At 50.4% G+C, this 13,481-nt stretch overlaps 1 protein-coding gene across 2 annotated transcripts in view; it reads right to left on the bottom strand.

Annotated features, from left to right (window-relative positions):
- Positions 1–8,549: 8,549 nt before the first annotated feature.
- The window catches only part of XPNPEP3 (X-prolyl aminopeptidase 3), a 35,852-nt gene continuing 30,920 nt past the window's right edge, over positions 8,550–13,481 (bottom strand). For both annotated transcript variants that reach the window (XM_004610533.2, XM_055143041.1), the window contains exon 10: positions 8,550–13,235. In XM_004610533.2, the coding sequence (XP_004610590.2) occupies positions 13,069–13,235 (167 nt within the window). In that variant the 3' untranslated portion in view covers positions 8,550–13,068. The remainder of the gene's footprint in view (positions 13,236–13,481) is intronic.

Raw genomic sequence — 13,481 nt, 5'->3', positions numbered from 1 at the left:
TCACTTGGCTTGTGTGTGTGTGTGTGTGTGTGTGCGCGCGCGCGCGCGCGCTCTTTGGAGCCAAAACCAGCCAAGCTCAGGGGTCTCCCAGCGGTGCTCTTGGGGTGGGTGCTGCACGCCCAGCTGATGAGCTGTCTCTTCTCCGGCCCGAAGAGATTTTTGTAGGTTTGGGGACGCCACACCGGCTGGTGCAGGGGGGCGGCTAACCCGTGTCTCCTCCCTACAAGGCACCAGGACCTCTCCACCCCCTTGAGTGGTCGGGTCTCGCAAGCCCCAGATGACTCCTAAATCCTGATCTGCCTTATTTGAAATCGCCTAGCTTCTCGTAAGAGAAAATTGCAGAGAAATGGAGTGTTGGCTGCGCTGCTAAGCCTAGAACACTGTGATGTGTGTCCTTGTCTTAGGAACAACACATCGTTGAAACCACCACCATAGCTTTCGCCAGTCTTGCAAAGGGAAAAGCTGCCTGAGAGAGGCCCCCACAAGCCTCTTTGCCCAACTTGTGTTATATGAATGACAAGTTAACGCTTCTGTCAGCTCGCTTATTCTGACCAGAGGCCCAGACAGGAGTGCTTGAAGCCATACCAAGTTCCTGATGGCGTCACTTTTCTTTCTTGCCCTTTGTACCAGGCTTTGTCAGGAACAGGAGAGACAGTGATGAGGGTTAAGCAAACCCACAGTAGGGGAATAATACACAAACCCACAAATAAACATGCCAGGAAACTGCAGGTATCAAGACTGGCTCAGGCTTTAATCAGATTGAGGAGAAAAGTTCCAGCTGAAGTTCTTACAGAGGCCTACCTACTCATTTTTCTCTGCCTGCTATCTCCTTCCCTCCCTCCATCCTTCCTTCCCTTCCTCCCTTCCTCCCTCCCTCCCTCCCTCCCTCCCTTCCTCCCTCCCTCCCTCCCTCCCTCCCTCCCTCCCTCCCTCCCTCCCTCCCTCCCTTCCTTCCTTCCTTCCTTCCTTCCTTCCTTCCTTCCTTCCTTCCTTCCTTCCGTGTTTTGGGACATATCTGGCTGTGCACAGGTCTTACTTAGGGCTCTGTGCTCGGGGATCACTCTTGACGGGACTCAGAGGACACATGTGTAGTACTGGGGATTGAATCTGGGTTGGTTTCATTCAAGGCAAGTACTCTACCCACAGTACTATCTCCCTAGGAGCATACTCTTGGTTTTGGGGCCACACCCAGTGGTGCTCAGAAATCATTCCTAACAGGGCTCAGGGGACCATATCGGATGCCAGGGATTGAACCCAGGCTGGCCACATGCAAGGCAAATAAATGCCCTCCCTGCTGAACTATGGCTCGAACCCCTGTTTTTTTCTTCTTTTTAATGGTACAGATACCTTCTAATGTTTTTTTTTTTGGGGTCACATCTGGCGATGCACAGTGGTCACTCCTGGCTCTGCACCCAGGAATTACCCCTGGCGGTGCTCAGGGGACCATATGGGATGCTGGGAATTGAACTCGGGTCGGGTGCATGTAAGGCAAACGCCCTACTGGCTGTGCTACCGCTCCATCCCCTACCTTCTAATTTTGTAAAATTTACTCATTTATTAGATGTATTGGCATGTGTTTGTGTGTGTGCGGGCCCCCTCACCAAAAGAGGACATTTATTAATTGGAAACAAAAATCCCTGAAGTATTCATCACTTGGCGTGTGGTGCTCATAGGTGTTAAATAAATAACTTTGGGCTTTTGTTGATTTGTTTCAGTTTATGGTTTGGGGACACACCACGTGGTGCTCAGGGGCTATTTCCAGCTCTTTTCTGGGTTTGCTTCCAGCCATGCTTAGGACCATGCAGTGCCAGTGATCAAACTCAGGGTTCCTGTAGAAAAGCCTGTGTTCTAGCCCACGGAACTCTCTCCAGCCCAAACAGAAATGCCTTTGAAGCTGCTGAGCACAGGCTGTGTGAGCAGAGACAGGGGTTGTGCGGCAGGCAGGCAGAGCCAAATCAGCGTGGGATTTTATTGCTGATGTGGGAAGGGTTTAAAGTAGGAAGGGGACATAATCTGATTTTGTTTGTTTCTGGCTTTTGGACCACATTCCTGGCTCTGCACTCAGGAATCACTCCTGATGGGTTCAGGGGACCATAAAGAATGCTGGGAATTGAACCTGGGTCAGCTGCGTGCAAGACAAGTGCCTTACCTGCTATAGAATATCCCTCAGGCTCTTGATTTTTAAAATTTAAGTTCTCTTCTTGTGGCGACTTTATGAGTTCTCTATATATTCTGGATATGGATACAATATCCCTGGTCAGATATTACTTGCTAATAGTTTTTTCCTGTTCTGTGGATTGTTGTTACTGTTGCTAGTTACTGTGTATGTCATTCCTCCAGAAGTTGTGAGCTTCAGCTCACATAGAGAGTACTATGAGATGACTGATAGTTCCCTGATGAAGAAGATATTATAAGGATACAAGATGAAAAGATGAAGCAGCAAGTGATTGACTTTGTAAAGACCCAAAGGGGGAAATTTATTAAACAGCGAAGACCACATGTATTAATCTCTCTTATTCTGGTTTTTGGGCCACACTCGTGGTGTGCAAAGGTCGATTCCTGGGGTGCTGGTGTTTCCTGCATTCAGTGGGTGTGCTCACCTCCCACGGTCTCCTCTTTGGAGATTTGCGTTGTTGTAGCAAACTGGCCACAGCATTCTGGAGAATAGATTCCTATTGTGTAATCCTTAGAACACTTTCTCTTTTTTGGACTCCATTGGTACTCAGCGCTAACTCCTGACTCTGTTCTCAGGGATCACTTTTGGTGGGGCTTGGGGGAGTGTTTGGGGTGCTGAGAATCGAATCCGGGTCTGCCGCATACAAGGCAAGTGCCCTACCTGCTACACTATCGCTCTAGCTCCAGAGAAAACTTTCTTAGGTGTCTTTATTTTTTAATTTTTTAATTTTATTTATTTATTTATTTTGCTTTTTGGGTCACACCTGGCTATGCTCAGGGGTTACTCCTGGCTCTGCACTCAGGAATTACTCCTGGCAGTGCTCGGGGGACTATATGGGATGCTGGGAATCGAACCCGAGTCGGCTGCGTGCAAGGCAAATGCCCTACCTGCTGTGTTATCACTCCGGCCCCTCTTAGGTGTTTTTAAAGGGGCCACACACAGTGCTCGGGGCCCAGGATTACACCTGCCAGTCTCAAGATCTGGGACAGCAGCGCGTGGGCCCGAGGGGGAGTGACAGTAGGTGTCATAGTATAGGGGTTAAAGCTCTTGCCTTGCATATTGCCAACCCTAGTTCAACCCTCTGGCTTAAGCACATGGCCAAGGGTAGCTCCTAAGCACCCCTGGGTATGACCTTCAACTACTCCCATCCCCACAATTAAATTTTTTTACTGGTGTGGTCCAGTTCATGAAGGACTGCTTAATTAAGGGTGGTGAACAGAATTTGGTCTTAATTATTAGTGATGGAACACTAAAGAAGCATTTTAACCATATATGGTCAGATAAGTTTTTTTTTTTAAGTGCTGGGGCTGGAGAGAGAATAACAATGGGGTTAAGGCACTAGCTTTGCACCCCACCAATGCTGGGTGAACTGTCAGCGCCACACAGGGTCCTGGAGCATCGCTAAGGGTCACGAAGGAGCACGAGCCAGGAACAGCTCCTGAGCTCTGCTGAGTGTGGCGACAACAACAACAAACATTTTGAAATTTAAAAATAAAATAAAAAAATTAGTTGGAGAGTGCTGTCATGGATGGGGACTAAGGCCCTTGCCTTGTGTCCTGCCACCCCCAGTTCAATCCCTGGTACTAAGCAATGCCAGCAGTAAAAGAAGTGCTGGCACAATCCAACTTCCAGAAAGATGAAATAAAAAAATACATGAGAAAGATGGGGCTGGAGCAATAGCACAGCGAGTAGGGCGTTTGCCTTGTACGCGGCCAACCTAGGTTCGATTCCCCGCATCCCATATGGTCCCCTGAGCACCGCCAGGATTGATTCCTGAGTGCAGAGCCAGAGTAACCCCTGTGCATCACCAGGTGTGACCTAAAAAGCAAACAAACAAACAAACAAACAAACAACAAAAAAAAAAAACCACGAGAAAGAGGCAAGTGCGGCGGGGAAGATACTCAGCAGGACAAAGCGTGCAGCTGGCTCGTATGCAGGAGGCCTGTTCCACCTCTGGCACTCCATGGTCCCCCCCCCCCCCAGCACAACAGAGAGTGACCCCTGAGCATAAACAAGCCCCTCCCCCCCAAAAAAAAAAACAAACCACTAAACTCAACAAACGAACATAAGAAAATTCTGAGATGGGGGCTGGAGTGATAGCACAGCGGGTAGGGCGTCTGCCTTGCACGCTGCCAACCCGGGTTCGAATCCCAGCATCCCATATGGGTCCCCCAAGCACCGCCAGGAGTAATTCCTGAGTGCATGAGCCAGGAGTGAACCCTGTGCATCGCCGGGTGTGACCCAAAAAGCAAAAAAAAAAAAAAAAAAAAAATTCTGAGATGGAGAGAGGGAAGATCAGTCAGGGACGCTGCATTGAGTTTCTGTGGCCGCTCTTTTACCTCCTGCATCCCAGTCTTGTCGCCGAAGGAGCTGACAACCAAGAAATGCCACACGTAGACAACCTACACCGCCGCCGTCCCCCACCAGGCACCAATTAGAAGCTGATTTCTCTGCTGAGCAGAAAAGTTCATTTTGGGGTCACTCCTGGTGGTTCTCAGGGAACCAGGGGTCCTGGGTGCTGGGGATGGAACCCCCGGACCTGGCACATACACTCATGGGCCTGACCACTGAGGCCCCCCCCCCCCCCCGCACCCCCTAGATTCCCCCGAACAATGCGCCTCCGTGCTCCCAACCCGGCCCACGCTCTCAGCGTGCGTGTCTAATTAGGAATTAGGAAGTTGGAAAAGTTGGAATTTATGTTCCTTCTGGCTGATAATGAGCTTCTCCACACCCCCCAGTGTCGCAGGGACCCCAAGGGGGTCTGGACTTTCACTCCCACAGGGCAGTAATGAGGCGCACCTTCCCCTCCCCGCCGGCCCCGTGGGGAGCAGGGCCCGGCATTTCCCTCTCGCCCAGCAGTAACGAGGCCTCCCTCAGTGCCGTGTCACTGGAAGCCACGGGGACCTGAACTCTCCCCCACCCCACCTAGCACTAATGAGGAGCACCCCATAACCCACTGTTAGCGGGGACTAAGTGGGTAACCTCAAAGGTCCAGATCCTTGTGAGGCTAAGTCTAGGGTCGGAGAGATGGTTAGGTTGGGCCACGCTCACGGGAGGCCCTAGCCGCAGTCCCTGGCACTGATGGTCTCCTGTGTGCTTGCCGAGCACGGAGCCCACCCAAGTTCAACCTGTGGCACAGCCAGGAGTTACCCCGAGTCCAGAGCCAGGAGCCCCAATAAAGAGTTTCTTTTTTTTCTTCTTGTTTTTGTTGGAGCTTCTTGTTTTCTTGTTTTCTTCTTGGAGCTGTTCAACCCTCCAAGTTCGATTTTCTCCAGCAATGCTCAGAGCATATTCCTGGCTCTGCACTCAGGAGTTACTCCTGGCGGTATACTCCAGGGGGACCATACAGGATGCCAGGGATTGAACCCAGGTCAGCTGCGTGCAAGGCAAGTGCCCTACCTGTACGCTCTCTCCAGTCCCCAGGTTCTTTTTTTTTTTTTGCTTTTTGGGTCACACACTATTAATTAATATATTTGGGGAAGGGACTTGACTTCATCCAGCACTGCTCAGGGGTCATTCTTTGCCCAGGAGTGATCCTCCTGGCACTTGAGAATTCTTCTGTAGTACCGGGGATCAACGGGGTTGGCCATATGCAAGGCAAATGCCTTTCCCTGCACTGTAACTACTGTACTAGGTCTTTAGCCCATCCCTGTTCATTTCTGAACATTTGTATCTGAGGCACAGAATTTGCGTATTGGGCACGTGGGTTTAACAGGGCATGTTTCCCATCCCCCACCTCTCAGGCCCCCGCCACGTTTTAGGGCCACAATCCACCGCACTCTTAGCTCTGCACTCTGGGGCCATTCCTGGCTGGGATTGGGGTTGAACCTGGGTCAACCTTGTGCAAGGCAAGCGCCCTCCCCGCTGTACCAATGCTTTGACCCCAAAGGGAGTGTTCTTGTTTGGGGGCTACACTTGGTATTGCTGGGGGCTCTTCCCTGGTGCTCAGGGATTGCTCCCAGCTGTGCCCTGGGAACCATGAGGTCCTAGGGATGGAACCCAGGACTTGCAGCCACAGAGCGTGAGTTCCGGCCCTCAGGACCAACTCCCCTTCCCCAGGGGGGAGTGCTTTGGTCGCTCCCAATAACTTGATTTTTTTTTTTTTTTGCTTTTTGGGTCACACCCGGCAATGCACAGGGGTTACTCCTGGCTCTGCACTTAGGAATTACTCCTGGAGATGCTCAGGGGACCACATGGGATGCTGGGATTCAAACCCGGGTTGGCCTCGTGCAAGGCAAACACCCTCCCCGCTGTACTATCACTCCAGCCACCCAATAACTTGATTTAATCTGCCCTAATGGATCAGTAGGACCTGAATCATATCTGAGATGCTAAAGGATCTTCACACAAAACGGGGTGGAGGAGGGAAAGGCAGCAGGAACTACCCATCAGGAATTCTTTTCTGGTTCAGTGAGACCTCAGCAAGAAAGCCTTGAGCAAATGCATTGCAACAATTAGCAACTCCGTGTCAAGCAGCAAAGGGGTGGAAAAGCTGTTCAACCCTCCAAGTTCGATTTTCTTCCATAGGACACTGCAAAATTTTATTCTTTTCCATATTCCGCATATTGGGGGCTGGGGGGAGCCTTTGGATTTTGTCGGAAGAGGGTTTTTACACATTGCAACTATTAATTGCACACTCGTAAAGTCACAAAATCCCATTTTCTTCCCTTTACCCTGCTCAGTTTCTTGGCGGGGGTGGGATCTGATGATCAGTTGATGTTTAGGGCTGGGGGAGTGGAAGGGAAGTTGGCACAGAGGGAAGCTCCTGTGCAAGGCCTTCAGCTCCCAGCGTGCAGCCCTCTGGGCACAGCCTGTCTCAGCCTTGAGAAACATTACTTCCTTTCGCACCCACTCCAGGCGCTGGGAAAACCCTCTGCTCTTTCGGGTGCGCCCACTTCTGTCCATTGCATTCTTTTTTTGGGTCACACCGGCGATGCACAGGGGTCACTCCTAGCTCTGCACTCAGGAATTACCCCTGGTGTTGCTCAGGGGACCATATGGGATGCTGGGAATCGAACCCGGGTCGGCCACGTGCAAGGCAAACGCCCTACCTGCTGTGCTATCATTCCAGCCCCTTTGAGATGAATTCTTGAGACTCCATTTTTCTATCTGGAATACCTATTAATTTTTGTTTTGTTATATGGGGCCAGGTTCAGCAGAGCTCAGGGCATACCCCAAGCTCTTTGCTTGGGGGTTGCTCCTGGCAGTGCTCAGGGGACCCTGTGGTGCCAGAGATCTGAACCTAGTCTTCTTACATGCAAAGGTGCTCAGTCCTGAGTCATCATCCTAGCCTCTAAAATGTTTGTGTGCGGGGCTGGAGTAATAGCACAGTGGGTAGGGCGTTTGACTTGCACGCGGCCGACCCGGGTTCGATTCCCAGCATCCCATATGGTCCCCTGAGCACCGCCAGGGGTGTTTCCTGAGTGCAGAGTCAGGAGTAACCCCTGTGCATCACCAGGTGTGATCCAAAAAGCAAAAAAAAAGTTTGTGTGTGTGTTAAATGTACTTGGCTACTCCGTGGCACTGCTTGTTGTTGTGCGTCTGACACTCCCATCCATCTCCAGAATGTTCTCATCCTCCCAGCCAGAACCTGTTCCCATTAGTCTAAGACTCCTCATCCTCTGTCTCTTGCTGCTTTGGTAACCCTGATTCTACTTCCAGTGGCGCTGGGGGCCCATGTAGCTCTTGGGATCGCACCCAGGGCGTGGTGCAGTCCTGCCTTAGCGCCTGGATCTATCTCCAATTTTCACTTTTCTTTTTTGGGCCACACCTGGCAATGCTCAGGGGTTACTCCTGGTGGTGCTCGGGGACCATATGGGATGCCAGGGGTCGAACCCAAGTCAGTTATATCCAAGGCAAACGCCCTACCCACTGTACTACTGCAGCAGCCTCTCTAATTTTTACTTTCCTAGATATCTCCTGATAAAAGTGGAATCATACAATATTTGGTCTTTTGTGTGTGGCTGATCCCATTTAAGTTTTGTCTTGGAGTTTGGGACAAACCTGGTGATGCTCAGGGGTTGCATCTGCTCTGCATTAGGAATCACTCCTGGCAGTGCTCAGGGGACCATATGGGATGATGGGGGATGGTACTTGGGTCAGCCATGTGCAAGGTTGAGCACCCCACCTGCTGTACTGTCGCTTCGGTCCTCTAGCGTAAGATCTTAAATGTTCATCCATATTACAGTACATGTTAAAATTTCACATTCTTTCAAAGCTAGATTGTATTAATTGAGGCTGGATAGTATGATGGGTTAGGTGCTTGATCCCCAGCACTGCAGATGGTCCCACAACCCCTGCCAGGAGAAAGCCCTGAGCCCCGCGTTGTGTGGCCCCAACCCTTCCCCAAGTGAAAAATGAAAATATACACACATCATGTACCTTTATAGTTTATTTTTAAAATGACAGTAACAAATACTTTTCCCTCATTGGGAAATGCCACATAGGTTTTTAGTGAAAGGGCCTTAAAAAGTGTTTTGTCCAAATTGAACTTAAAAACTGCACAAAAGTCATGCAAAGCAGAGAAATGCTGATGAGATGCATCCGCATCGTGGGGTCACCTGCCTTCTCCTTGGCATGTGTAATTTCTTTCATTTCCGGGGAACCTGTGGCTTCCTCCCCTTGGGAGAAGGCCATGTTCTTTCACTCCTGTCCTCTCTCCCCATGGTCCCTAAACAATTTTACTTTACAGAAGTGCTAACAAGGACTGTAGTTGTCTCAGACCCTGGGCATCAGAGCCCACGAGGGGGGGGTTGGGGGGAGCAATCCTGATGATGCGCCCCAGCCGTAACCGTGGACCTGCTCTGACGTTAGGGTTGAGCGATGTGGTCACATTCTCATCGCACCCAGAGGGTTAAATACCTTCGCTTGAACTTGATTTGCCCAGGCTTAAAAACTCATCATCAGTAAAAGTTTTAGGCAATTAGGCCCTACCTCACAAACACTGTATTGAAAGGTCTTAGCCACATCATAAAAATATGTATTTTTGCCCCACCCAGTGGTACTCGGGGCTTACTCCTGACTCTGCTTGGGGGTCACCCCTGGCGGGGCCTGGGGGACTATACGTGGTGCCAGGGATTGAACCTCGGCCAGACGTGTACAAGGCAAGTAACTTACTGGTCGTACTATTGCTCCGACTCCATAAAACCATTTTTAGAAAAGCAAGGTGCTTTTTTATTTGTCTTTTTGGGTCACAACCCGGAGGTGCTCAGGACTTACCCCTGGCTCTGCAGGAATTACTCTGCACTCATTACTCCTGGCGGTGCTCAGGGGACCATCTGGGATGCTGGGGATCGAACCTGCGCTGGCAGTGTGAGGACAAATGCCCTCCCCACTGTGCTATCGCTCGGCCCCAGGTGCTTGGTTTCTAACAGACACTCAGCCATCAAACGCTTCTCCTACTGTATGACAGCCATGAGGTGACAGGGTCTGGCCCAGGTTCACACTGCTCCAGCGAGCAAAAACTAGCAGAGCTAGAGGGCAAGCAGGGCTCGGCTTCAACTCCTGACAGGAAGAAAGCTGAAGGTGCTGATTATGTGTTTGGGAAAAAAAAAAAAAAAACAGAACAAAACCCAATTCATCTATTTTATAGTCTTCATCCGGAAGCTTAATGAACCAACTGGATCTTAATCTCAATTAAGATACAATGTTCATGACAGTTTTTCCTTTCTGACCTTCACAAAAATCATGAGACACACTCAAAGTTTTTCTGTTGTTTTCCTGTGTCCAGGGATCACTCCTGGCTGGGCCATATGTGGTGGTGGGCATCGAGCCCTGGCAAGATGTGTGGAAGGCCCCCTACCCGCTATACTCCAGCCCCTTCCCCGAGGATTTCATGTTGCCACAGAAAAGTACTTTCCTAATGTGGATATTATGATTTGAGGCTTATTTTTTGCCAAATGGGCCAGAGGTTCACTGCAAAGGCCCTATTACGTATCCTTCATCTAGATGGTAGACAGTGATTCAACAATTAATTTAATTAGTGTGAACACCTGAAGAAATTTTCTCAAATCATGATTTTCATTAAGGAGAGAGTGGTATATATATACTGATTTCACTTAAGACTCAGAGGAAAATGTGTGTGTGTGTGTGTGTGTGTGTTTGGAGGTGAGGGTAGGGCTGTTGCATCCAGGGGTTCCTCCTGGCTCTGCATTCAGGAATCACTCCTGGCAGTACTTGGGGAACCATATGGGATGCTGGGAATAGAACCTAGGTCAGCCGAGAGCAAGGCAAGTGCATTACCCAGTGTACTCTGCTCTGCTTTTTTTTTTTTTGCTTTTTGGGTCACACCCAGCGATGCTCAGGGGTTACTCCTGGCTTTGCACTCAGGAACTACTCCTGGCAGTGCTTGGGGGACCATATGGGATGCCGGGGATCGAACCCGGGTCGGCCGCGTGCAAGGCAAACACCCTACCCGCTGTGCTATCGCTCCGGCCCCTGCTCTGCTTTTTTTTTTTTTCTTTTTTGGGTCCCACCCGGCAATGCACAGGGGTTACTCCTGGCTCATGCACTCAGGAATCACCCGTGGCGGTGCTCGAAGGACCATATGGGATGCTGGGATTTGAATCTGGGTCGGCCGCGTGCAAGACAAACACCCTATCCGCTGTGCTATCACTCCAGCCCCAAGCTCTGGTCTCCTTGAGGAGGAAAATGTGGGTCTGGTCTTGTCTGTACTATGATCAAGATTCAGGGGCTGAGGAGGTGGCTCAAAGGGTTGAAGTACAAACTTCATCGTGGGTACCCACCGCTGCATGGATTAATGGGCCCAGGGATACGACACAGTGATAAAGCACATGCCTCGTACACGTAAAGTCTTGGGTTCAATTTTTCCAAGTTTTTAGTGAAATTCAGGGGCTAGGGGTTGGAGCGACATAACAGGACACTTCTCTTGCACCCAGCCGACCTAGGTCTGATCCCCGGCATCTCAAATGGTCCCCCAAGGCCTGCCAGGAGTGATTCCTGAGCACAGAGCCAGGAGTAACCTCCGAGTTATCCCCAAAACTAAACAAGAAAAATTTTGGCCAGACTTAGAGGAAGAAAAAAAAAGTCCTCATTTCCGGTCTGTAAAGAAGCAAGGGCCCCAAACCACGAGAGGGTGTCAGAGACCCCGGGAGCAAGAGGCCCCAGCTGTGGACTGACATCTCAGGGTTCAGAAGCTGGAGCGAGGCTGACAGCGACTCAGAGGCGAGCAAGGCCAAGTGCAAGTGCCAGGGGCGCCTCTGTCGGGCACAAGAGGTACAGCCCTTAGGCTTGTCATGGCATCTCCGCCTTCTGAACAGTCACTGCTTGTCTGCTCCGGGCCGGTTTCTTGGGCTCTGCTGTAAGGGCAAATCTGGCACGTTTTCTAGCCCAGTCTCGACCTGTTCCCAACCATGGCCCCCCGGCCTTGTGTCCTTCCTGGGGCCCCCCTAGTTGTGTGCTGGGGCCCCAAAGGGGCCTTGTGGTTCCTGGCTGAGAAACTGCCCTAGCCTGTTTCTTGGATACGAACCTCTTCTTAAAATCCTTGCATTTAGGTACCAACAATCAATATGTTTTACACATGTCGGGCTCATGATGAGGTTTAGAGATGTAAAGGGCCAGAGAGATCTCTGCACGGAGACCTGGGTTCGATTCTCAGCACTGCATAGTCCCTGAGCACTAGCCAGGAGAAGTCCCAGAGCACAACTATGTGTGCCCCAAAACATTACTGTCACTATCACTCCGTTGCTCACTGATTTTCTTGAGCGGGCACCAGTAACGTCTCCACTGTGAGACTTGTTACTGTTTTTGGCATATCGAATACGCCACAAATAGCTTGCAAGGCTTTGCTGTGCGGGCGAGATACTCTCGGTAGCTTGCCGGGCTCTCCGAGAGGGATGGAGGAATAGAACTCGAGTTGCCTTGCAACGTATGCAAAGCAAACGCCCTACCCACTGTGCTATCGCTCCAGCCTCCAAAACATAAAAAGAAAAAAAAAAAAGAGGTGAACAAATGAACTCTTTTATTTTTTGGTGGGGGGGTAGTGGGGGTTTTGAGGCATAGCTGGCGGTGTTCAGAGATCACTTCTGGCTATGTATTCAGGGTCATTCCTGGCAGTGCCAAGGGACCATATGTGGTGTGCGAGGGATTAAACCTTGGTCAGTCACATGCAAGGCAAGTGACTTAAGAATTGTTAAAAGGTTTCCTCATAAAAAATCTCTCTTTTGTGAGGAGAACTTGAGCCACAGCCTGTGGTGCTGAGTGGCATCCCTGACTCTGCCTGGGCACCACGCCTGGCAGTACTCTGGGGACCATATGTGGTACTGGAGATGGGGGAGAGCTAAGTGCCCTCCCTGCAGTACTATCTCCCCAGCCTGCATCACACAAATCTTATAATTTATTTTCTCTTGCTTTTTTGGGTCACACCCAGCAATGCTCAGGGGTTCCTCCTGGCTCTGCACTCAGGAATTACTCCTGGTGGTGCTTGAGGACCATGTGGGATGCCGGGGATTGAACTCGGGTTGGCCGAGTGCAAGGCAAATGCCCTCCCCACTATACTATCGCTCCGGCCCCACAAATCTTATAAAATTAAGCAAAAGCAGAAATTAAGGACCCGGAGAAGAAATACTTTTCTGTTCACTTAAATGTGTGGCCCGCAATGGATGGGCATTGAGTAAGGAACATCTTCCTTTACATCTGAAATTTAAACTTGCCTGGATCATTAATTCTCCAGAAGTTCTCTAACAGTTTAAAAACCAATTTTTCAGAGTTCAACCAACTGCAAATAAAGATCATGTACATGACTGCATGCTTTCATACGGACATCCCACTCCCGAGCAGAACACGTATGTCCACAGACACACAGCAAGCACACGGTCAGGGATGCTGGCACGCGCCTCTCTCAACCCTGAGGTGCACGTGTGTCGTGGTGAGGGTCAAGAGGCCCTGCTGCAGATCTGCTCGATGTCATTCAGCTCCTTGGGACAGTCTGCAGAAAGGATGAGAGGCGAGTCCTGAGTCACCACGACGTCGTCCTCGATCCGCACACCCAGACCACGGAATCTCTCCGGGGCCTCTCTGTCATCTTCCGGAATATAGATGCCTGAGAAGCACAAAAGGAAAAGTGTTGTTCCGCCGCCCCTCACTCCTCCTTGCCCTTCTGGTGGCTGCTCCTGGTAGGGAAGTGGTAAGGCGGGAAGACGGTGACCGTAAAGACGTGACGACCACTGCAGCCGATCAGTGAAGCTCCATCTTGTTATGAGAATCAGACAATACATGCTGGGAACCCCCCAAAAAAACTTTTATAATCCCTGTTGTTTATTGGAGAAGTCAAGTTACAGAAACGGTG

The sequence above is a fragment of the Sorex araneus genome, chromosome 6 (genome assembly GCF_027595985.1).
Source record: "Sorex araneus isolate mSorAra2 chromosome 6, mSorAra2.pri, whole genome shotgun sequence".
Lineage (NCBI taxonomy): Eukaryota > Metazoa > Chordata > Mammalia > Eulipotyphla > Soricidae > Sorex > Sorex araneus.
The sequence above is the reverse complement of the archived record's forward strand: the minus strand, read 5'-3'. Positions and strand labels throughout refer to the sequence as shown.